The 22,613-nt window shown below is 45.1% G+C and overlaps 1 protein-coding gene across 1 annotated transcript in view; it reads left to right on the forward strand.

The window, feature by feature from the left end:
• The window catches only part of Alkbh3 (alkB homolog 3, alpha-ketoglutarate dependent dioxygenase), a 30,494-nt gene extending 8,298 nt beyond the window's left edge, over positions 1 to 22,196 (forward strand). The window contains exons 7-10 of the mRNA XM_021150893.3: positions 903 to 991; positions 5,973 to 6,182; positions 20,944 to 21,042; positions 21,826 to 22,196. Coding sequence (XP_021006552.1) covers positions 903 to 991; positions 5,973 to 6,182; positions 20,944 to 21,042; positions 21,826 to 21,918 — 491 coding nt within the window. The 3' untranslated portion in view covers positions 21,919 to 22,196. The remainder of the gene's footprint in view (positions 1 to 902; positions 992 to 5,972; positions 6,183 to 20,943; positions 21,043 to 21,825) is intronic.
• Positions 22,197 to 22,613: the final 417 nt, after the last annotated feature.

Raw genomic sequence — 22,613 nt, forward strand, 5'->3', positions numbered from 1 at the left:
GTTAATTGGCTTTTTTAAAAATTCGGGTGTCAGAACAGGAGCCTTTTTAGGGAAGCCTTCCCTCTACTCTAGAAGTTTCTATAGTGTGGCTTTGGTTGCTTGCTTCAGGATTCCAAGCAGTTGTTAATTTTGAGCAAATTATACCTCAGTGACTCTGTAATTCTAGATTTTCTTTAATAGGACATAAATTATAAGATTCTTGTGTTAATTAAGTAAATTAAATAATGCATGATATCTGCTTAACAACGCTGGCTGATGTGTGTGTGTGTTTGTGTTTGGCCTTTAGTAAACATTGGCTCCCCCACTCCTCTTTTGGCAGTTCTAGGGTCAAACCCAGGGTCTCGCGGCTTAGCAAGCACTAGCGCTGAGCCACATGTACCCAACCTGGGCTTGATCTGTTGTTGTGACAAACATCTGTTGAGGAGAGATGGTAACTCCCTAACCTCTCTAAAACAGTTTAGATAGCATGCGCTGTGACCAAAGCAGGCACGTGGTACAGTAGCTCACACTTTTTAGATCATAAAAGCATGCGCAGTGTTGCTAGGACACAGGGCTACTGGATTCTCTTGCTTTCAAATGACTTGTTGTTTTTTCATGAGGTCCACTCTCCATAATCTGCTTTTTGAGACTTTTTGGGTTTTGCCATGAGTGAAACAAACAGAACTCCTTTCTTCCCCAGAGCCTTTACCCTGGCTGTCCCTGCCAGCATGCCTTATTTCCTCTGTAGCCCTTCCAGGTTCTACTAGCCACCTCCCATTTCCTGTCTGAGGAAGGGACTGGGGTCATCCCTCCTCTCCTTTTGTTCCCCATGCTTCTCGCACAGTGCAGGCACACAATGGCTGGTAGCAGGTGCACCTCACCCAGCAGCAACTGTCTCAAGAGCCCTGTATTTTCTTTCTCAGATGTAACTTATCCGCAACCAAGACTTACAGCATGGTATGGAGAGCTTCCTTACACTTACTCAAGAATCACTATGGAACCAAATCCTCACGTATGTTACAATGATGTCACTGCTGTGGCTTGCTAGTCTCAGTGTCCAATACTGCAAGTAATTCCTCATAGAGGCACATGGTAGTCACGTTTCAGAAAATCCTCTGGGCTCAAAACCTTGCTTCCGGTCCTCTCTGTGCCCATGATCTACAGATGGGCTTGGAGGATGGGAGCAAACTGAAACAGTGAACTGGGCCTGGAGCCTCGGGTCCCAGGGTAATGAGCTGTTTCTTCCTGACCCCTCCTCCGTGAACACTGCTGTGTTTCATGTATAGCACATCCCTACGGCTGGCAGTGAGGGCAGAGAGTCTTTCCACTTCTCAGCTCTGCTGTTACTTGTATGGAATCTGGGTTTTGTTGACTTTATATTCGTTCTGTGGGTACAGTTTCCAGACTTGCAACTTCTTGCCTCTTGGGCTTGTTTCTACTGATGCCTTTGTTTTTGAAGATTTCCATGACAGCTGAGCATAGTAATACATGCCTATAACCCTGCAACTCAGGAAGCTAAGGCAGCGGGGATCATAAAGTTCAAGGCCAGACTGAACAGCACAGTAAAATCCTATCTCTTAAAATAAAAAAAAAAAAATCCGTAGCTGGGTGTGGTGGCGCACTCCTTTAGTCCCAGCACTTGGGAGGCAGAGACAGGCCGATTTCTGAGTTTGAGGCCAGCCTGGTCTACAAAGTGAGTTCCAGGACAGCCAGGGCTACACAGAGAAACCCTGTCTCGAAAAACAAAAAACAAAAAACAAAAAAATCCGTGTAGACAAAGATATTTCAGTATATAAATAAGCTTGTCCAAAGGCTAGATTTAAGGTCCCAGAACTGGCTCCCAGTTTAGTTCCTGGACTCTCGCCTTGACGAAAATGTTATGCTTTACTGAAAGAGACGTTGAAGAAATGGAGTTTTGCTTATTCATTGGGACACAGAAATGTGGCATGTTTGAGAGTCCTAGCAACATGTAAGTACAAAATCCCTGTGTGCCGAGGTACCCAGGGGCAACATGGACCCAGGAGGACAGGGCAGACTGTCACAGGAAGAGCCCGCTGCTTTGAAGGGCTCTACTCCTAGGGCTGGGTGAAGCCCCAGAAGTGGAAACCCCCTTTTCTCTGAAGTAGATTTGGAGACTCTGAGGGAACAGAAGCTGCCCCTGCTCTGTCACAGCCATTTACCTGCTTGTCTGTGGCCACAGCAGTGAAGCTGGAGGCTAAGCAGGCTGTGAGGAGGTCCTTTTTCATTTTGTCCCAGCTTATCTTTCATTCAGCTTTCTCAGTCAGGCATTGCCATGTGTCTGTTGGGGACAGTTCTTGGGCTTAAAAAGCCATTTTGATAGTACACAGAAACCATGGCCTTGCTCAGTATTGTCTTTCACTTTCAAGGCATGTTTGTTTTAAACAGTTTTCAAAAGAAATTTTTTCAATGGCAAGCCTTTTCAATTATAGTCTCAGCACTTAGAAAGAGATAAGAGGGCTCTAGGTTTGAAATAGACCCTTCCCTGGAAAAACAGAATTGGCTTGGTGATATGGCTTAGTTGAACAGTGCTTACCTTGTGTGCACAAGGTCCTGGGTTTTGTTCCTAGCACCATAAAACATAAACCAGCCAACCAAAACAAAACCCCCTACCTAAAATGAATAAAACTTAAATATTGCCTATGTATGATTTTCTTAACTGTATATCCTTTAAAAATCTTAGTATCAGTAAATTTAATACCTGTATAATATTTCATAGTCTTTGAGTACAAGCCTCTTGCTGGAAATTAAAATTGTCAAAGTAGGGATAGAGAGATTGATCAGCCAATAAGTGCTTGCTACACAAACAGAGAACTCTCATGAGCTTGAGACCCCAACTCCACAAACCCAGGTAAAACAGCATAAGGGTACATATTTGGAATCCCAGTGCTGAGAAGTTTGCTGGCCAGTTAGACTAGCCTACTTGGTGAAGTCCAGGCAAGTGGACAATCCTGTGTCCAAAAAATAATAATAATAATAACAAAGAACTAAACTGCAGCTCTGGGATGACACAAGAAATTGTCTTCTGGTCTCTGAGCATGTACATGTGCAAACACATTCACACACACACAAAAGAGCCTCAAATTACAATTCTGATTATGGAGTATTTTCTCTCTCTCTCTCTCTCTCTCTCTCTCTCTCTCTCTCTCTCTCTGTGTGTGTGTGTGTGTGTGTGTGTGTGTGTGTGTGTGTATGTGTGTGTGCTTTATTTTAAGATGGCCTTGTTAAATAGACTGTCACCAAATCTCTATAGCTGAAGATGGCTTCAAACTCAAAATCCTATTTCCCTGACTGTCCACAGTGATGTTACAGGCATGGCCACAATGCCCAGCTTTTGTTGTAAGTTTTGAAACTGGTTTGTCTTTGTATAAACTGAATGATAATGGACCCTATATATAAAATACATTAAAACTTAGTTGTCTGCAGGTCCCACCAACATGACCACTTTCTGTAGACCCAGACCCACCTCTGTGGCACTGAGGCCACTCTTAACACTGAAGCCTGTTCTGTGACTTCTGTGTTCTTACATATTTCCTCAGATGTCTTTTAAGGATAGAGTGCCTTCACTGAACAGCAAGATGACGCTGAATTCTAATTTAGACATTCGCTTCTAAAGGATCTCTATTTAGAGAATTGGTTAAAGAGTCTAAATTAATCCTCCATTACCCACTCCATAGCTCCCTTTCTCTATACTTCACTCCCAAAAAAACCATATACCCACTTAGAAACATAATGCAAACTTGATGTTGTCACAGTGCTGAGTCCCAAGCAAGTCCAGCAAGTGCTAATGAGATTCTCAGTCCCATTTTGGAAAAGCCATCTTCTTTACACTCTTGTTTTCTTGTTAGGTGTGTAATTCTAGCATCTCTTGTCTCTCTGTGAAGGTAAATTACAGCTGGAGGTGGGCAGGAAGCACAGCTCACCCATGCGGTGGCTGCGATTTCATTTTGACTTTGTTCTCTTGAACAAGGGCCAGCTTAATAACATTTTTGTTTGGTTTGGTTTTATTGACCTGCTCTGTTTCTTTTCTAAATTCTCTGCATAGTAAATGTGATGCTGATAACCACAAAGTGACCCAGCTTTTGTTCTAGCTTCACATTGCAGAAAAGCTTTGCTGCTCCAGTGCTTCTGTGGCAGAAACGGGGCTGGGCTTAGTACTGCACTGTCCTTTCTGAGCACCCATCCTGTCTCTTCCAGGTGGAACACAGCAGTACTTCTTAAAGGACAGCCTACGGGTCCAGGAAGCCTTTGTAGGGACTGTGTGTATGTTTTCACTGCTGTGCCAAGAGTGTGTGTTGGTAGCTGTGTGGCATCTGTTCCGATGTTGCAGAGCTGTAAATGGTAAATGGCAAGCCCCTCAGCATCATCAATCAATCTGCCAGAGATCTCCGTGCTCCTCACCACTGAGCACTTCACTTAAGAGTGTGCAAATGCAGAGTTTAGCACCCATGAGATGGTTCAATGGATAAAAGCACTTGTCCCCAAGCTTGATGGTCTGAATTTAATCCCAAGAACCCAGGTGGTGGAAGAGAACTGACCCCTGAAAATTAGTCCTCTGATCTCTGATTTCTGATGGTTTCCATGTAAAAGATAAGAAAAAGTTTGAGCAATCGTCAAATTCTGAATTGAGACTATCTCAAGAATCAGCCCAGGCTGAGCTTTGGATGCACTCACAGATCCTGCTATCTGTCTGACAGGGCTGTGCACAGATTTTAGCAGGATAAATGCAGACTCGGAAGAGTGTGCTGTGGAGACAGTGTGGAGTTTGTAAAATGGGCCGCTCTCATCCCAATTTTGTATTGAACATACCAAGTTACACAGAGTGGTTGTTGCATTTTGAATAAATTACCAAAAGTGTGTTTATCTTGACACAGGATCTTAGTACATGGCCCAGACTGCTCTTGAACTTCTTTCCTGCCTCAGCCTCCCTGCCATTATAGCATGTGCCACCACTCTCACTCTAATTTTAATATAGTAAATATCAAAAGCTGTAACCTCTAAGAACAGAGGTTCAAACCAGGCATGGTGGTACTCACCAGAGAGGAAGAAGCAGGCAGATCTCTGTGAGTTCAAAGCCAGCCTGGCATACATAGCAACCAGGCATCCAAGCCTGGCATCCAAGCTAAGCAGGACTACATAGTAAAACCCTGATTCAAACAACAACAGTAAAATTCATCAGAGGTTATTTGAGGCCATCAATAATTTTAATAGTATAAAGTTTGAAAACCACTGTTCTAAAGAACAGATGAGGCTCTTTAAGTAAGACACAGAATTGTAGAGAGCCAGTACACACAACCTGTTACTGATGTTCCTGTGCACGTGGCTGCACGGTGTAAACTACGTCACTAAACTGGGTGTGGACAGCAAGCAGTGCTGTGCAGTATGATTCCATTCATAGTTTTATAGCTCTAAGAGTGGTCCTGTTCTACAGAAAAGAAAAGAGCACGTGTTCATCGACATACCATAGACCAGGAAAGCCACACACTTGCTTTGGCCTCCCAAGTGCTAGGATTTCTGGCACACACCACTAAGTCAGGCTTTGGGTTCTATTTTTATGAAGTTAGCCTCTAAATATTAAATATTTCTCAAGAAATCAATTTTGTTGTTTAGAATAAAATATGAACAGAATAGGAGGCACCCAGTTGAGAGCTCTCTTGCTCTTTACTTGAGCCTGGCTGTGTGGATCCGTGAGCTCCGGCAGCCCCACTGTCCCTCTTAGTGCAGCACTAATGTTCCTGAACCACCCTGAACGTCCTGGCATTGGCCTCTTTGTGAGGCCATGCACTGCAAGGGAAACAGGGGCTGCTAGACAGCTCCATAGAGATAGAGGGAGACGGCCAAGCTACTCTTATGCCTTCTGTTTATTGTATTGCCCTCTCAGAAACCCGCTGACTTCATATTTCTTTCTGTTTTTTTTTTTTTTTTTTATGGCTGCCCATTGTGTCTTGTATGCCTGTCCCTGTGCTTGCTGTCAGTGGCTTCCTGTGCTGTGGACTCTGAAGGGCCGCATTGAAGAGAACACCAGCCACACCTTCAACTCCTTGCTGTGTAATCTTTACCGGGATGAGAAGGACAGCGTGGACTGGCACAGCGACGATGAACCATCCCTGGGGAGCTGCCCCATCATTGCTTCCCTCAGTTTTGGTGCCACTCGGACTTTTGAGATGAGGAAGAAGCCCCCACCTGTAAGTATTCTCTGCCATAAACACAGGCTTTCCTTACCTCCTAATCCGTGAGGAGTACGGCTCTCCCAAAAGCCACTGCCTCCATGTTAGCTGGTAGGAGTACATGATATTGGTGAGACGCTTTCAACCAGTTGCTTCCTTCATAGGAAACATGGCCTGCCAATGCATGCATTTGCTTATCCAGCAAGAATTTCTGTCCTGTGCCAGGTCCTGTGGACCCGTTACCACTGACGGAAAGGACAGACAGCCCTCACCCTGTGCAAGGCATTTATTAGAGAAAGCATTTAAGTGGCTGCAACCATGACTCATGCTGTGACTGAAGAGTTACAGAGGGTGACTTGGAGTAGTGGGAGCAAGAAGGGAGATTCCAGAAACTTGGAAAGATATCCCTGAAGTGGCTATCATTTCCTGTGCACCTGTGTGGCATGCCACTGTCCTGTGAGGGAGCATCATGCGGATCCTTCTTCCCTTCTTAGTCACCTGCTGAAAGGTGTGTGAGCCTGTGATTTCTTGAGGGAGAGGGAAGCTCAAACCAGATCATCAGGCAATAGTGTGCCTAAGCTGAGGTTGGGAAGTGGCAACTAAACTGACTTGAATTTCATTCTGGCTCTTGTTTAAATTACGTTGGATTTGACTCCCAAGTCTAGCCTTAATGTTTTGAATCAAAAGTGAACCTTAGAACAAAAATGGAAAACTGGAAGAAATTCCAAGAGAGGAAACTCACTAAGTCATCCTGATTTCAGAGTTCCTGGTTATTCATCCTGCATCATTAAACCAAGCCCCAGCAAGTGTGGAAGGCCAGCAGGCTGTGTTTTGATTATGACCTAATTCAGGCCTCCCACCTGTCTCTTCTGCTTCAGGTACTTGCATAAGAGCCGATGCAGGTTGCTGTCCTGCAGTGCCGTTGGGTCTCCATTCATGCTGCTTTATAGCACATTGACTTATTTGGCACCTATGACATCAAGCTCCATTTCTTGGTGTAATTTCCATGTTTAAAAGTTTGCTTTGCTTTTGTTTCCACCTAAACTTTGCTTGTTGATGGTAGAGCATTCTCAGTCACAGTGTAAGAACCTGACCACATTCTTTGGGAGCTTTCTTGGGGACTAGAGAGTTGGAGTTGAGCACTAGATTGCCTGGCCTTTGCTGGGGTCTTTTAGGCATGGTTAGACGTCTGTGCATGGATAGAAGTACTTGGATCCCATACTGCATGTCTGAAGAGATGTTCTTGCCTGTGTAAGACTCCTGTATTACAGATAGCGGAGGAACACTGTGTATCTGATGTTTGTCAGACACTCTTCTTAAGCTGACAGATTGAACGTCAGCTCTTTCCCAGGACGGTCCTGGGGTTGTAGAGTAAGCAAGTAAATAGGTTAGGTGTGCCTGTGAGTAAGCCAAGATTCCACTCTTCCCTCTCTTGGTTCTTTATAAGTATTTGTTTTGTTGCCAAATGTTTAAGTCTTTAGTGACCATTTTACATATATATATATATATATATATATATATATATATATATGCAGCGCCACCCCCTTGTGGAAAAAAGTAGGGGACTATTTATAGATGGGAACTTAAGAATTCCCAAAGTATGCTATCTGGGTAGTTTCCATGTACATCTAGTTCCCAAGTGATAAACATGAGCAGTGTGTTAGTGTCCAGAAATACCCCTTCCTGTCTCCCCTCCCAGCACAGAAGCCCTTCATTCCCTCTTTTCTAAGACCTGTCTCAGGGACTGGGCCTACAGCTCAATGATACAGTGCATATGCAAGGCCCTGGGTTCTAAGAGCGTAACAGCCAAACCAAACCAAAGCCCGATGCGTGGTGAACAAAAAGGATGTATTGGTAGTCACTTGTTATGTTGTAGGCTGGTGTGTAGTCAGCAAACAGCACACACAGCATTGTTTCTGGGTGTGAGTATGTGGAGCATGAAGTCTGTTTTTCAGAAACCTGGGAAAGTGTAGGTCATGGAGTAGTGAAAGAGGTCAGGTCCCCTCAGTGTTCCTGGACTACAACTGTGCCAGCTGTGTTAATGGAACATAATTCATCTCATAAGTGAGAAAATTTATTTGAGGTCTTGAAATAAAGTTGGCTGCGGAAATGAGTTTGGGAAGAAACATAAACAGTCAGTACCCCAGGTTACTGGCTCTAGTAAATTTTGGCTGCTGGCCTCATTTTAACTGATTGAATTTGGCACAGTTCTTGTGCATATTCTCTATTTTGACTTTTGTTTAAGATGGAGAAACTGAATGTTATTGTGTTTGAGATTATAATCACACATTGGTGATTACGGCTTAGAAGTTCCACTCTTGAGTAAACACAGTTCATGTTTAAACTTTTGAGGACTCACTCAGGCTTCATTAACAGATTCCAAAATTCTGGAGCCCCATAAATGTAACCAAATGCAGAAGCCTTCTTTGAGTTGACAGCCATGAAAACATTTCTCAGGGTATACATCTTATTGCAAATGGGTCCTTTCCCAAAGGATTCACGGGAACTTGCTATGCAAATCTTTGTCTCCTTTTCTATCTACATTTAGGGACTAGTTCAGAGAGTAAGCCTTGTGACTCCTAACACAAAGTGAAATTGTACATTAAACAGAAAAGTCACTCCTCTGTGTGGGCCTTAGAGGACTTACTCTCTGAATGTCACTGCTGGTTGTAGTTTTCCTGGCCAACAAGGCAGGTAAGTGAGTTAGTGACTGTAGGAGAGAGTCCCCCACACTCTAGGAGGGAGTCCCCACACTCTAGGAAGGAGTTCCCCACACTCTAGAATAGAGTCCCCCACACTCCTTTCAGCTTTGTTCTGTTGGTTGAGAGGCTATCATCTGGTTTCTTATCTGAAGCAGATGAAGGGCAAGAGATTTCCTGTATTTAACATAGGTGTAGAGTTTGAGGCAAGCCTTTGGGACTACTTTCAAAGACATTTCGTTTTTTCAGATAGGATCTCATGTCACAAAGGCTGGCCTTGAACTTATGATTCTCCCTCCTCTTTTTCCCCAGTGCTGGAAATGCATTCACTACCATGCTTGGCAAGAGAAATAGTCTTGCTTTTTATTTTTTAAAAAACAAATTCAGATTCTTCCACCCCTGTAGCAGCTGCTTGCTTTGCAGTCTGCCACCTCTGTCAGTCTGGCTGCTGATCTTCTGAAAGCTGCCCCACATTCTACACAGGTTTTCACACAGTCTCCCCCATGCTAAGATGATAGTAGAGCTCTGGTCCTATCCACCCTCTGATTGGTAGAGCTGTCTGGACTAACCGTGGAATGTCGAGGTGCCCTTCTTTCCTACCCTGCTCTCGGAGCCAGTGGAGTCTCATTTATTTTGATTGTAGAGAAAACTACTCTTTCCTCTAGTGACAGTAAGGTACTAGGGGCACGGGGGACTTCTTTGGTCTTGTTTTGTACCTGATCCCTTCTTTTGTATGGGTCAAATCAGAGACTGGCCAGCACCAGTCTGTCCTGTCCTAAGACAAGGGAAAGCTTACCAAATACTTGTCAACAGATCTTTGTATCCTGTCAGAGTGGGTTCATGAAAGCTTTTCTGCACTGCTTATCCCAAGCCCAGTTGTATTTTCCAAACTATATCGTGTCCCTGTTTGCAAGGAGTAGCTTGGTTCTTTCTCCCATCTAACTCTAATTCTATACAGAAGAACAAACTAGAAAAGGAACTACAAAAGCCGCTTGGCAGGCTGCTATTTCTCTGTCGGTTACCATGGAAACAGTGATGGCTGGGGGGTTATTAGATAATAGCAGGAAGTTTGTGATGCACTGGAGGGTTAGATGCCAAAAGCCTTGTTTCTGTAGCAAATTACCTTGGATGAGCTCTTTTCCTGATCAGCTGCCTCGTGCCTGTGGGAGGAGCTTCTCTCCACTCCTAGATAATCTAGTTGAGGCTTCTGTCTGAGCCATTCCTCTCCTCAGCACCTTATGAAGGGAGTGGTAGTAAAAGCAAGAGTAATGGTGAGTCTCTGAGAACACACTGCTAAATAATTTGTTATACACTTCTGGGAATACTAGAGTATTAAAAAGTCAGCCTGATCATAAATACTGACCCCCTCTCTCTCCCCGACTCAGGAGTTTAGAAAGAAGGAAGATATTGAGATCTAAAGTATTATGGTACTGAATGGAAACAGGCCAGACTAGAGCTGTAGCATTCAAAATTAGGGATGAATCTTCCACCTCAGACAGTGGCCCCCTGTGCTACAGTTTTCACATCATTCTCCTTTTAATTGTTTTGAGACAGAGTCTTGCTTGTCTTACCCACCCTGGCCTCAGGCTAACAGCCTCCAGAGGGCTGGGATTACAGTTGACCATCTTCTAGGCTTCCTCCTTTTCCTTACACCATCTGATTGCAGCGCCTGGCCTGAGAGCTTTCAAGAAACACTTGATAATCGTGTTCTCAAACACCCTCCAGTGAAAGTGGGACGATCAGCCTTACTTCCTGTGTCTGCCCCTGGGCTGGAAAACAGCACTCACCTGTACACTTTATGCTTACTCTTTTCTCATAAAGGGAAATGATCGTTGGTTAGGGACTTCAAGGGAACATGGAAATGCTTTCCCAAGAACATAGTTGGAGTAATCAGTGAATTTGAGCTGTTGTAAATGGTCTGTTGGTTGCTTAATCAAGAGCCAAGAAAGGAAGTGAATGGTGATAAGAATGCAGTGGAATCTCGAGAACAGAGGCAGCCACTGGGTCAGAGACAGTGTGGGGTTTGAACTCCTTGGAGGATGAGGATGTGAATGAGGAGGGTGAATGTCCACAGGAGTGGTGAGTAAATAAAGATATGCAGTAAGACTTGGAGCTTCAGGACGGTGGGAACTCTCATTTGCTTCCTTGCTTCCCAGCCAGAATCAGTGCCCTGGAGTGTTCAGGAAATAATTACTTCCCAAGTGTTTGTTTGCTTGTTTATAGAGAATCTCATTGTGTAGCCCAGGCTGGCCTGGAATTTTAGATCCTCCTGCCTCAGTTTCTGTATATTTGATTATATGTACGACAGCATGCCCAGTGAGGTTCCTGGGATTTAGGGTTTCCTTTCATTCACATTATATGAAAGTGCATGCATCTGTGTGTACATGTGCGTGATATGTGTATGTGTCAGAGCATGCATGTTGCCACTTCACACATGGAGATCAGAGGGCGACTTACAGGATTTGTTGGTTCTGTCCTTCCCAACATGTGGGTCCTGGGGATCACACTCAGATCAGCAGGCTGGATGGCAGGAGCCTTTACTTGCTGAGCCATCTTTCCAACCTTAGATTTAGTTGGTTTGTTTCATTTTATTTAACATTAGGGAACTTTTGTGTATGTGTGTGGGAATCAGAGGTTGACTCTGGATGACCTCTTTGATCGATTGTTCTCTATCTAATCTTTTGAGAGTGTTTCCCACTGAAAATAGATCTCACTGGGAATACAGAGACAGGAGGATGCCCTGGGGTTACTAATCACTCAGTCTAGCCAAATCAGTGAGATCTATGTTCAGTGGGAAACGCTGTCTCAAAAGATGAGGTACAGTCACATGGTGCCATGCCCAGCTTTTTATGTGGATGATGGATCTCATGCTTATTATATTGGGCACAAGTACATTATTGACCGAGCCACTCCTCCTCTCTACTTCTGGATTTAAAAACCACATTTTTCAAAATAATGTCTTATATTTCTGTGTATGCCACTGCAAAGTATGGGGATTGCTGGCAAACTTGACCTTCAAGCCTTATGAGAGCAGTAGAGGTTTTTCCTACCCTTTGCAATACTCTTAAGACCCGTTCCTGGGGGTTCTGGTGGTTCTGTCATCTCTCTTGGAGGATGGCTAGATAGCTCAGGCAGAAAAGGATTATGTATTTTTGAAGAGTTAGGAGGTCCCATCCTAGGGCTCAGTGAGCCAGCAAGAGGAGCATAGTAGGCAAAGAGATGTGAAGATGGGCAAAGCTAGATCCTGCAGATACTTGGGAATTTCAAAGAGGAGAAATTCAGAACATGAAGGAGCCACTGAATGTGTGGAGCAGAAGAGCTTGGCCTGGGTAATTCTATAAAAGATCAGTGTTGTTCCTCTGTGGAGCCTACGCTAGAAAGAAGCAAGGTCAGAGCCAGGCACCAATTAGGGGGCTAAGGGAAAAGAATACAGAGGAGGGCAAACTGGACCACCAGAGCTAAAGGGAGCATGAGTTTATAAGGAGGCCTGAGAACAGGGAAAGGGAAGAATACTCTACTCCTACTAGATGGAGAGGTAACCATCTTCCACCTGAGAGGGCTCCAGGGGATGTTCAAGCTTGTGGGGACAGCTAGGTTTCAGTTAGCATGAAGAGGAAAGGGTCCCTTCAGGTTGAGGACTATCAAAGCATATGATGGAAGGTGCAGGAAGAGGCGGTGTATGTGATCAGATTCTGTCCAGAATTGGTCTGGGAAGGGGTACTCTGCCATTCCTGGGTCACCTCGGAGGTGACAGTGGTTAGCTGGATGCCAGGTGTAGCTGCATGTGCTTTCCTGATCTTACAGGACTATACTGACTGGTTTTGTGTGTCAGGTTAATACAAGCTAGAGTCATCTGAGAAAGGAGTCTCAGTTGAGGAAATGCCCCCATGAGATCCAGCTATGAGGCATTTTCTCAATTAGTAATCAGTTAGTCTAGGCCATTGTGGGTGGTACCATCCCTGGGCAGGCTCAGCAAGCCATGAGGAGCAAGCCAGCAAGCAGCACCCTCCATGGCCTCTGCATCAGATCCTGCCTCCAGGTTCCAACCCTGTTCAAGTTCCTGTCCTGATTTTCTCCAGTGATAAACTATGATCTGGAAGTGTAAGCTGATGAATAAACCCTTTCCTCCTCAACTGGCTTTTGGTCATGGTGTTTTGTCACAGCAATAGAAACCCTGACTAAGACAAGGATGAAGGGGGTGCTGGTGCTGCACTCTTAGGGGAAGCTCTTTCATGATAGCATTTCCATTAGAGTACATTTCTAGGAAGTATGTGTTACTAAACATGGCATCCTCATCACTGACTTGAGATTTTAAGGCCACATCCAGGGCAGCTGGAATGGCTTTGACTGTGAGTGTAAAGCTGGCCTTCACCCCATCCAGCCCCCAGGACTGTACCAGCAATCAGTCTGAACAAACGCCATCAGCAAGTGCTTCCCTCTGGATTTCATTAACTTCTAGCATGTCTAGTTGAGGAGCAAGGGCAGGGATCTGGCTGCTGGTGTGGGCTACAGTGCTCTGCTTTGGTGTCTGAAGAGAACTGTGCTGCAGCCAAGGACTACCCTGACCTCCAGACCCTCTGTGTGAGTGAGTGAGGCACTGGGGTTCCCCTAGGATCAGTGAGTGTGCCTGGAGTGCGTGACTGCAGGCACCCACCCGCCCTTTCTGCTTACTTTTCTCATTTACTCACCAGAACCTTTCAAACCCAATGAATGCCAAAAGCCAGGGGCAGGACAGGGAGAGATGGTAAAAATCCAAAGAGTGGCATGTAGCAGATGAATTTCACTCTTGGTTTTGAACCACTAAGCTCTGTGGTCCAAAGCTCTGCTATTCCAGGTCTCATTTGGGAGCAGCTGCTTCTGTTTTTTTGTATTTTTAAATAATGTGTTTCAGATCAGTGCCCAGGGTGCTGTCACTTCATTGTGGGCTGAGTCAGCGGAATAACCACAGAGATGATTTTGTGGGATCCCAGCTCTCTGCCAAGTACTTCCCTTTTCACCACCATGAACAAGAGCCCCACTGCATTTAGTGCTGTAGGAACCACCTCAAGCTGGAGAATGCCTGCAGGTGTGCCTGACCTTGGAGCAGTGTTGGTCCCGGACAGGTGCTCACAGGCAATACAAACTCCACTGAGGGAAACCAGCGTCAAAGGGATGATATTGTTGACAAAAGGGACATTATTGGCATAGCCATGCATTGAGAGATAGGGCAAAAAAGAACATGTGGCCTTAGCATGTAGCTACATAGGTAGCTGCACTTACTTTTAAAACATCATTACAGTTGTTAAAAAGAAAACGAGGAGGAAGAGGAGGAGAAGCTGCAGCTTTTAGTGTACTTATCAAGCAGTTTTACCAGTTTTCTGATCCTTGGGCTAGAGAGCTAGGGAACGAACAAACAACAAAACCAACAACCTCCCTTGTATCTGTGGTCAAGTTGAGAAAACTCTGCTTGCTCCTGTCAGTGTTCCAGCATGGATGCTGTGCTATACAACAGAAGGAGTGCTTGAAGGCTACGCTATACAACAGGAGGAGTGTGGGCTTTACTATATGCACAGTGGGAATGAATGGAGGCTGGGACATGACCCTTTCCATATCAAAGGATAACTGTGGCCCTGTGTGGATAGCAATGGGTAGGCAAGACAAGAGACTACCTGATGAGCAGTAGCCCAGCAGGAAGCTGCTACCTTGAACTGGATGTTGTGAGAAGAAGAGAAGTAAGTGGATTGAAGGTATTTGAGGGAAATGAAGCTGTAGAAATTGCCAGTGTTTCAGATATGGGGCTAGAATCAAGAAATAACTCCCACATTTTTGTCTTGAGTGGTTGGTTGGTGGTAGTGCTGTTAATTCAGATGGCAGAGGAAAGGGATTTATTGATTTGATTTTGTCCTTTTGTAAAGAGGTCTGTCCTTTCTCTCAAGTTCTATTTTTATGTGTTGAGTGTTTGCATGTGTATGCACATACTATTTGTATACCAGGTGTGCACATAGGCCAGAAGAGGTCATGGGATCCCCTGAAACTTGAGTTACAGACAGTTGTGAGCTACCATGTGGATGTGGGGAACCCAGCCCAGGTTCTCTGCAAGAGTGTTATGTACTCTTAACTCCTGAGCCGTCTCTCTAGCCCCAGGAATTCTTTTTCTGCATGTAAAGTAGGCCACTGACCATAAAAGCCTTGGCCTCAGTTCTCAGACATCATCCAGATTACGCGACCTTCACGAGGTAAAATGCTGATAACACACAGTTATCACTGAGTGTTGCCTATCTTCTGGGCTGTATTCTAAAAGCTTTACCCTTCATCTGCCCTGAATGCTAAGTGAATGCGGCTACTCTCCCAATTGTAATATGGGGTAATATGTAGATAGGGTAATAACAGACACCATCAGCTGGCTGCATAGGATGGCTTAGGAATTACTTGCTGAATTTAAAGTCATAATGTATTAATGAATACTGTGTAAAGCTATGGGATCGGCACATTCCTACCCAGGACAAGAGAACAGAAGGAAAGGAGCAGACCCCCAGGCTTGGGTCTGTTTTTGTCATGTGGTTTAGTAGCTCAGGAGAGTCCATTGCTGGTGCTAGAACAGTGGGCCGACGGAACCCATAACCAGGTCATCAGGTGTGTACATTATCTCTGTCGGGCCTGCACTGGGTCTCACTATCCTTTGTATGGCTGCTCTAGTCTCCTGAATTATCTCTTTCCCTGCTTACCACAAGTCCTGTCTGGGCTTCCAGGGCTGCTGTAGCCAGTGAGTCTCCCCTGATGCCTCCAGCACAGAAGCTAGCAATTGTCATGTACCCGGTGCTTCCTGTGAGCTTGGGAAATGAGAAGCAGGGAGCAGGTGTTCACTTTGTTTCCCTTGCCCTTTCTGCTCAGTTATGTTTTGTTTTTATAGCTATCTTAGTAACAAGATAGGGGTTTTCTTAATAGCTTTTCTGAGGCTCAGAGAGATGCAGAGGACCAAACACTGCTGTTAACTCAGAGAACACAGGGAAGCATATTTTGTTTGGACAGCCTTTTCTGCTGTGGGAGAGACAAAGACTGTGATATCTGAAGACACAGTAGCATGTGGAGCACTGGAGGGGTCAGGAATGAGCAGCAATGACAGCAGTTACAGGCCAGCTAGGGTGACTGGGGTAGAGCAGGACAGTTCTGCTGGGAAGACCTTGAGCTGGGTGTGGCCTCAGTTGCCCACAATTAAAACTTGAAATTTCCTATAAAAACCCCACTTAGCTCCTTCCCCAGAAAAGCTAAAGGATGAGACAGCACGGGGAGCAGTGACAGGAACTGCTCCTCAACACCATTCACCCCTGTATTGCCCACCTCTCTTTTCTGTTCCTGGCTGATGGCTGGTCCCTTGAGCAAGGTGAATGTGCCTGTCATGAGGAGGCAGTGTGGTGGGACTTGAGCAGCTCACCTCACAATGGAAGCAGTATGGGGAAGTGATGTGGGTTTGAGCACTCCCAGGCCTGTACTCACCCGATGCTCAGTCTCCTGCCAGCTTTTCATTCTAGTTCCCTGTGCTTATGAGAAATGGATAGCATCTCCCGGTGGGTTTACAGCAAGAGTTAGCCATGGCTATGTGTGATGTATGTAGAATCCGACATGCCACCTTCACCATGGTTCCAGCACAGTAAGCGGGTCCAGAAGCCTAGCAGGAAGCCTTCCATTAAGTACTTAGTTGTTGTTATGAGAGAAACATTTGGGTCTAGGGCAGTGTTCTCAAACTATGGGTCTTGACTCCCTTCGGGGGTCAAACAACCCTTACACAGGAGTCTCATATTAGTATCCTGTGTATCAGATACTTCCAATTCATAACAGTAGTAAAATTACTGGTGTATGTTTATGTAATACATGCATTACATGAAGTAGCAATGAAAATAATGTTATGGTTGGAGGTTAGCACAACATGAGGAACTGTATTAAAGGGTTACATTACAGAGGTTGAGAACCACTGGTCTAGGGGATGGCTCAGTGGTAGAATGCTTACCTGCTATGCATGAAACCTAGCCGCCCTTCCCCCACCCCAGAGGCATGGAAAACAAACTGCCCCAAACAAAACAAAAATGCTGTGTAGACTAAAGAGTTAAATCTGAAAAATGTCAACTCTTTTTTTTTTTTTTTTAACTAAAGGAAACGGAGTTGTATATTTAACTTTCCTCAGGATGGGAAAATCCTTTCTAAGCATAAAACCCATGAAAGGTCAAAGAAAGGTCAGTGGAGTCAAGCCCAGATATTTTTTATTCAACATCAAATGACAGTTAAAGAGCAGATAAAAAAAACAAAAGCAGTACCTCTAAGACTGATGCTGAAGGGAATGGCTTGCCAGCTTCATGTCTGAGGTCACCAGTGAGTTTAGCCAAGTGTTAATTCCCACAGCACAGTGGACAGAGACACAGAGACAGAGGCCACAGTGGAGGAAAGATTGGTACTGTCATCCTTCCCTCATGGAGTTACAGACTGCTGGAGGCTTTGCGAGGAAGCAGAAGGAAGGAGCTTGGCACGGTAAATCAAGCACCATCACGGTCAGACCCTTGCCCAGCATTCCAGCTTTAATACTCGATCCAAGATGTTTGTGTTTAGTGATGCTTCACCTCAAGTCTACTTGCAGTAACCTCATTCCTTTAGAAACAACAGCAACAACCAATCAGGAACCCCAGTATATCAACATCTCAGTCTCAGTGTGTTCTTTACTGCAAGGCCCCAGCACTGGTACAGTGTCTGAAACACAGGTAGTCAAATGTACCTGAGATCCTAAAGAAAAAAAAATGTGCTCGTGCAAAGAAATAGCGCGTGACAATATTTTTGAACTATTATGTATTTAAAAACACCCAAGGGCTGTGCTTGTATAGACGGAATACTGCCTGGGAACTCTGGGAGCAGAGTATTCTGGGTACTTTCTTCAGTTACTTAGCATCTGTCTACTGATGTCACAGTGTGTTTCTAAACAGCAGCCGCACACAGCCATTCCCCACCACCCTGACTGTGAGAGCAGGAAAGCTAATGCCTGAAAGTTAAACCTGTACCATCCATGAGTTCTGATGCATCCTAGAGAGAAGATAGGAAGGTTTTGAAGTAATGATGGGTAACCATTTTAGGACAGGAGGGGCTGAGCTCCTGAAAAATGCAGTAGAATGTGCATTACTTTTTCCCGAGAAGGAAATTGCCTAGTTTCTTGTCTGTGATGACCGTAATGACAGCAGTAAACATCCAGTATTTTCTCCTAAGTACTGTCTTCCTGAGGAAACTGAATAGCTTAGCATTTTGGTGGGGTGGGAGCAGGAGTGTGCAAAGTCTCAGCATTCTTTAGGAATGAGTATGTGAGCATCTGGATAGACTGCTGGACTCGAGAGTGAGGGTAGTCTTCAGCCCTGATAGAAAAAACATGCCTTTTGTGATGTTCTTTCTGTTTATAAGGTTTCAGCATCTGCAGTCACCACTCACTCCCCCATAGGTTGACAACATCTGCAGTCACCACTCACTCCTCCATAGGCTAACTGCTGCCTTAGAAGCTTCTTTTAGCTGGGATCAGGGATACACATTTTTATCTTAAGCACTGTATTGCACACATATGCATATTGGAGTACGTGCGTGTATGTATGTGTTCATGCGTGCATTCATGCATGCATGTGTTTTTTGCTTGCCTGAGTACAGCAGGCTCACAAACGTGAACTTTGGTAATACGGCCATTGGTAGCCATGACTGAGCCTTCTCTGACAGTGTGGCCCCTGCTCCCCACATCACCTAGCCTTTGCAGATAGCAGGAGCTCCCCTGGCCTTTTATCTGCCTCCTAGGTGGAAAGTTAGAGTGTCACTGCTTCCAGTTGCTGCTTTGTCTTAAGGCAGATAGGTCCATCAGTGAGCTCTACCATTGGGAGGCTCCCTTGCCTTCTTTAACTGTCCGTCTCCTGCAATTAGGAATGTTTTCTAAGTCACTGGTGTTAGGAGAAATCAATTACAAGCCAGGGAGAAACGATATTACCTCTCATACCATGTGCTGGGGTAAGCAAATTCTTTATCTATCCCATTCCTTAGGGACAACCTGAATTGCTCACCCTTTTGCTGTGGTTAGCGGCTAGGCTGGATATTAAATGTGCAAAATACATCCGACATTTTCTTTCCCTTGAAAAATTGAGATCTTTATGCTTCATTTCCACCAGTGCTGATACTTGCCTCTTGCATGTGGAACTCCCTTGTGCCTCTCAGCTCCATTATGGCTTCATGGTTCCAGATGGAGTCACAGTGACCTCCTGTCCCATCTCTACCTCCCCATGGGGGCTGTGGGTGTTCTAGATCTCAGAATTGCCCTTGTGTGCTCATGAAGTCTCCCTCTTATCGTCATTTCACCTTCATCCTCGAGTCGGTACAGTTTACTGATCCACGCCATGTTGTCCTCCCTGAAAGCGGAGAGATCCTTCTGCCTACAGCCAAGTTTTAGCTTGAGCTGATCAGCCTTTCAGTCTGTTAAGCCTTTATAGCCTTCTGATGTCATGGAGGATGGGCCCCCTCTTTTGATGTTTTTCCTTAGCAAGGCGTTCATCTCTTCTAGCATACTTTTTCCAAGCACTAACTTTTGCCTTCTGAAGTAGAGGTGAGTGTGGAGGTGGGTGTGGGCTTCCGTGAGCAGGGTCACTTCCCAGTGTGCTCTGGTTGGCTGACCAGTCAGAGGTCAGTGTTTGAGTGCTCACTGATTCCTGGAAGAGAAAAGGTGACAGACACAAACAAAACAAACCAGCCAGTCAGAAGTTGTTTCAAACATTGCTTATGTCTTCTGTCTGTAAAAATTCTGGCTGTCCTTGACAAAGTCACTGCCAAGGGCTGGGCCCTGGAACCTACACTGTTTATACAAATTTAGTATTGTTTTGATTTTAGATTTTCCTGGGGGAAATCATTGTAAACAGTTAAGTTCTCAGAGAGACCTTTGCAGCAATAAACATAAGCAGTTTGCACTACAGTAACTCCTGCAGTAACCCAAGTGTAACTGTGCATGGGAACGGAGGCAGATGAGCGGATAAACCATTGTCTCTGCCCACAGTGGAAGTGAAGAAAACAGAAAGCTCAGGTCTGTCCCAGTCTCACCCAGGGAGCTCCTAGTGGCTGAGCCAGGAAGCCACAAGGCTGTTCACTGCACCCAGCAGCTCTGAGGAGGAGCAAGCCATCTCTTGCGCCATCTTTTTGCAGGTGTGCTGTGGTGACAGTATCAGGCTTTGAGCTGAGCTATCCAGGTCTCAGTATCCAGGATTTGTGATCTGTTCTCTAAAGCATAAACATCAAACAACCAGGCTTCATAGACAGTGATGGTCTAGTCAAGCCAGAGCTCCTTTCCTCGAGAAATTCCTGCCATTGCTAGAATTCCTGTTTGGAAAGAGATAGGACTGCATCTCTCAAACCCTTAGATTAGCCAAGAGAAGAGCTGGGGTTAGTTCTAAAGCAGTGGCTTCCTACCCGTGAGTTGTAACCTTCGGGGTCAAACAGCCCTCTCACAGGAGTTGCCTACAGCCACTGGAGAACACAGACATTTACATTACGATTCATAACATTAGACAAATTACAGTTATGAAGTATCATTTTATGGTTGGAGGTCACCACAACATGAGGAACTGTATTAAAGAGTTGTAGCATTAGGATGGTTGAGAACCACTGGTCTAAAGTAATTACCAATTAGTGATTTAGTGTATCATAGCCAGGTGAAACAAGCCTTGGACAAAGGCTGTTTTCTTCCTATGATGTTGAATCATAGCACTGTATAACAGAGGTAGGTGAGTCTTACCTCCCTCCTAGGGAGGTAACCCAGAGAACAGTAACCACTTACACAGTTCTTCCTGTTGCCAGTTCCCAAGTCATTTGCACACATCATTTGAGACACAGATTAGCCCTGTGTAGTAGATACTGTCTTCATTTCCATGTTACAAATAAGTGTATTAAAAAACAGAAAGGTAAAATAGCTGGCTGAAGGCCACCGAGCTGGCAAGGGACAGAGCATTATGCAAGTTCCCACAGTCTGGCTCAGGAATGACTGCCTCCAGGTTCTCTTGCTTCATGACCATATAAATAAAAACTTCAGTGGGATGGCCGCTGTTTTCTAGGAAGAAAATGGAGACTATACATATGTGGAGAGAGTGAAGATACCATTGGATCACGGGACCTTGCTAATCATGGAAGGAGCCACACAAGCCGACTGGCAGGTGAGGGCTTGCAGGTAGCACCGATTTGCTCTCTGGAGGCAGCTTCTATCCTGGCTGAGGAGTCATTGCAAATTACACAGAAGCAAGTGCTTATACTGAGCAGGTAACAATAAAATGATGTCATGTCTAAGGAGGTGATCAAAACAGACCTCTCAGCAGAGATTGAAGGTTTTGGTTTTTTGTTTTTTTTTTTTTTTTTTTTTGGTTTTTCGAGACAGGGTTTCTCTGTGTAGCCCTGGCTCTCCTGGAACTCATGCTGTAGACCAGGGTGGCCTCGAACTCAGAAATCCGCCTGCCTCTGCCTCCCGAGTGCTGGGATTAAAGGCATGCGCCACCACGCCCAGCTGAGATTGAAGTTTTTGTACTGATAGAAGAATCCACGACTGTGCTGCCACTGCAGCCACTAGCCACTGTACCTGCTGACCACTTAGAAAGTGACTGGCATGAATTTACCTGCAAATAGCCCCAGTGGCTACCATCTTGGGCATCACAGCACAACTATTCTAGATCAGTGTGGGTGAGGTCTCGTTAAGTACAAACATTTAAAGTAAGCAACAGTTAGAAAAGTAGATATGCCTTGCTGTTGGGGCGCTGGCCCAGCCTGCTGGGATCGACTGGGTACTCGGTTCAGAGGAGGAGACCCTTTCTCACAGGACTGTAGAACACCTATGTAGACCACCTAGTGACAGAGATAGAATAAGACATAAATAAGTTGTAAATCATGTTGAACTAATGAAAATGCACATATATTTATGCTGGACAACTATTTATATTTCCATTTAGCACCGAGTGCCCAAGGAATACCACTCCAGACAACCGAGAATAAACTTAACCTTTCGGACCGTTTATCCAGACCCAAGAGGAGCCCCCCGGTGACACTTCTACAGAGTTACCACTGAGGGGAGGGCTATGCACCTAACAGCCCCTCCCCATCTCCCGCAAGCACTTCCAGAAGCTGCTCCATGCACTTCGGTGATGTGGCTGTTCGGAAATCGTGGTGTTTGCTTCTCAGGTTCTTTCTACTCCTTCTGAATGAGAGCTGCCAGCACTTCACCTTGTCAACATGTCTACTACAGGAACACTTACTTTGAGACAAATCTCTAAATCAAGGGTTATCATTAAGCAAATTAAAAACTGCTCTGGCTGTGCTCACAGATGATTTGGTCCAAAAGCTTTTTGCCTCCTGCCCTGCCCCCTTTAATTTGAAGAAATACAAATGGCCTTGTGCCTCTGGGGAAGATCTGAACATGTTTGTTCCTTATGACGTTAGCAAAATGGAGATATAAATACGTGTCAGTGACTCTGGAGCCGTCCACAGGCAGGCAGCTGCTGAAACCCAAACAGAGGTGGCTTCTCTGGGCTTTGTTGAAGTCTTCCTTGACTCCTTAACATCTTGGCTTGTATGTTATTGTAATGGAAAGCTGTGTGTTCAGGACAATGTTTATTTAGCTGAATTTCCCAGCTGTCAGTTTTCCTGGGGCACACTTAGGTTACAGACTTCTGAATACAGAGACAGCAGCATGCTCCCATCCACACCCCAGACAGTCCACCTGGGACCCCTCGTAAGAAAG

This window comes from Mus caroli, unplaced genomic scaffold, assembly GCF_978045245.1.
Source record: "Mus caroli unplaced genomic scaffold, Mus_caroli_1 scaffold_2, whole genome shotgun sequence".
NCBI lineage: Eukaryota > Metazoa > Chordata > Mammalia > Rodentia > Muridae > Mus > Mus caroli.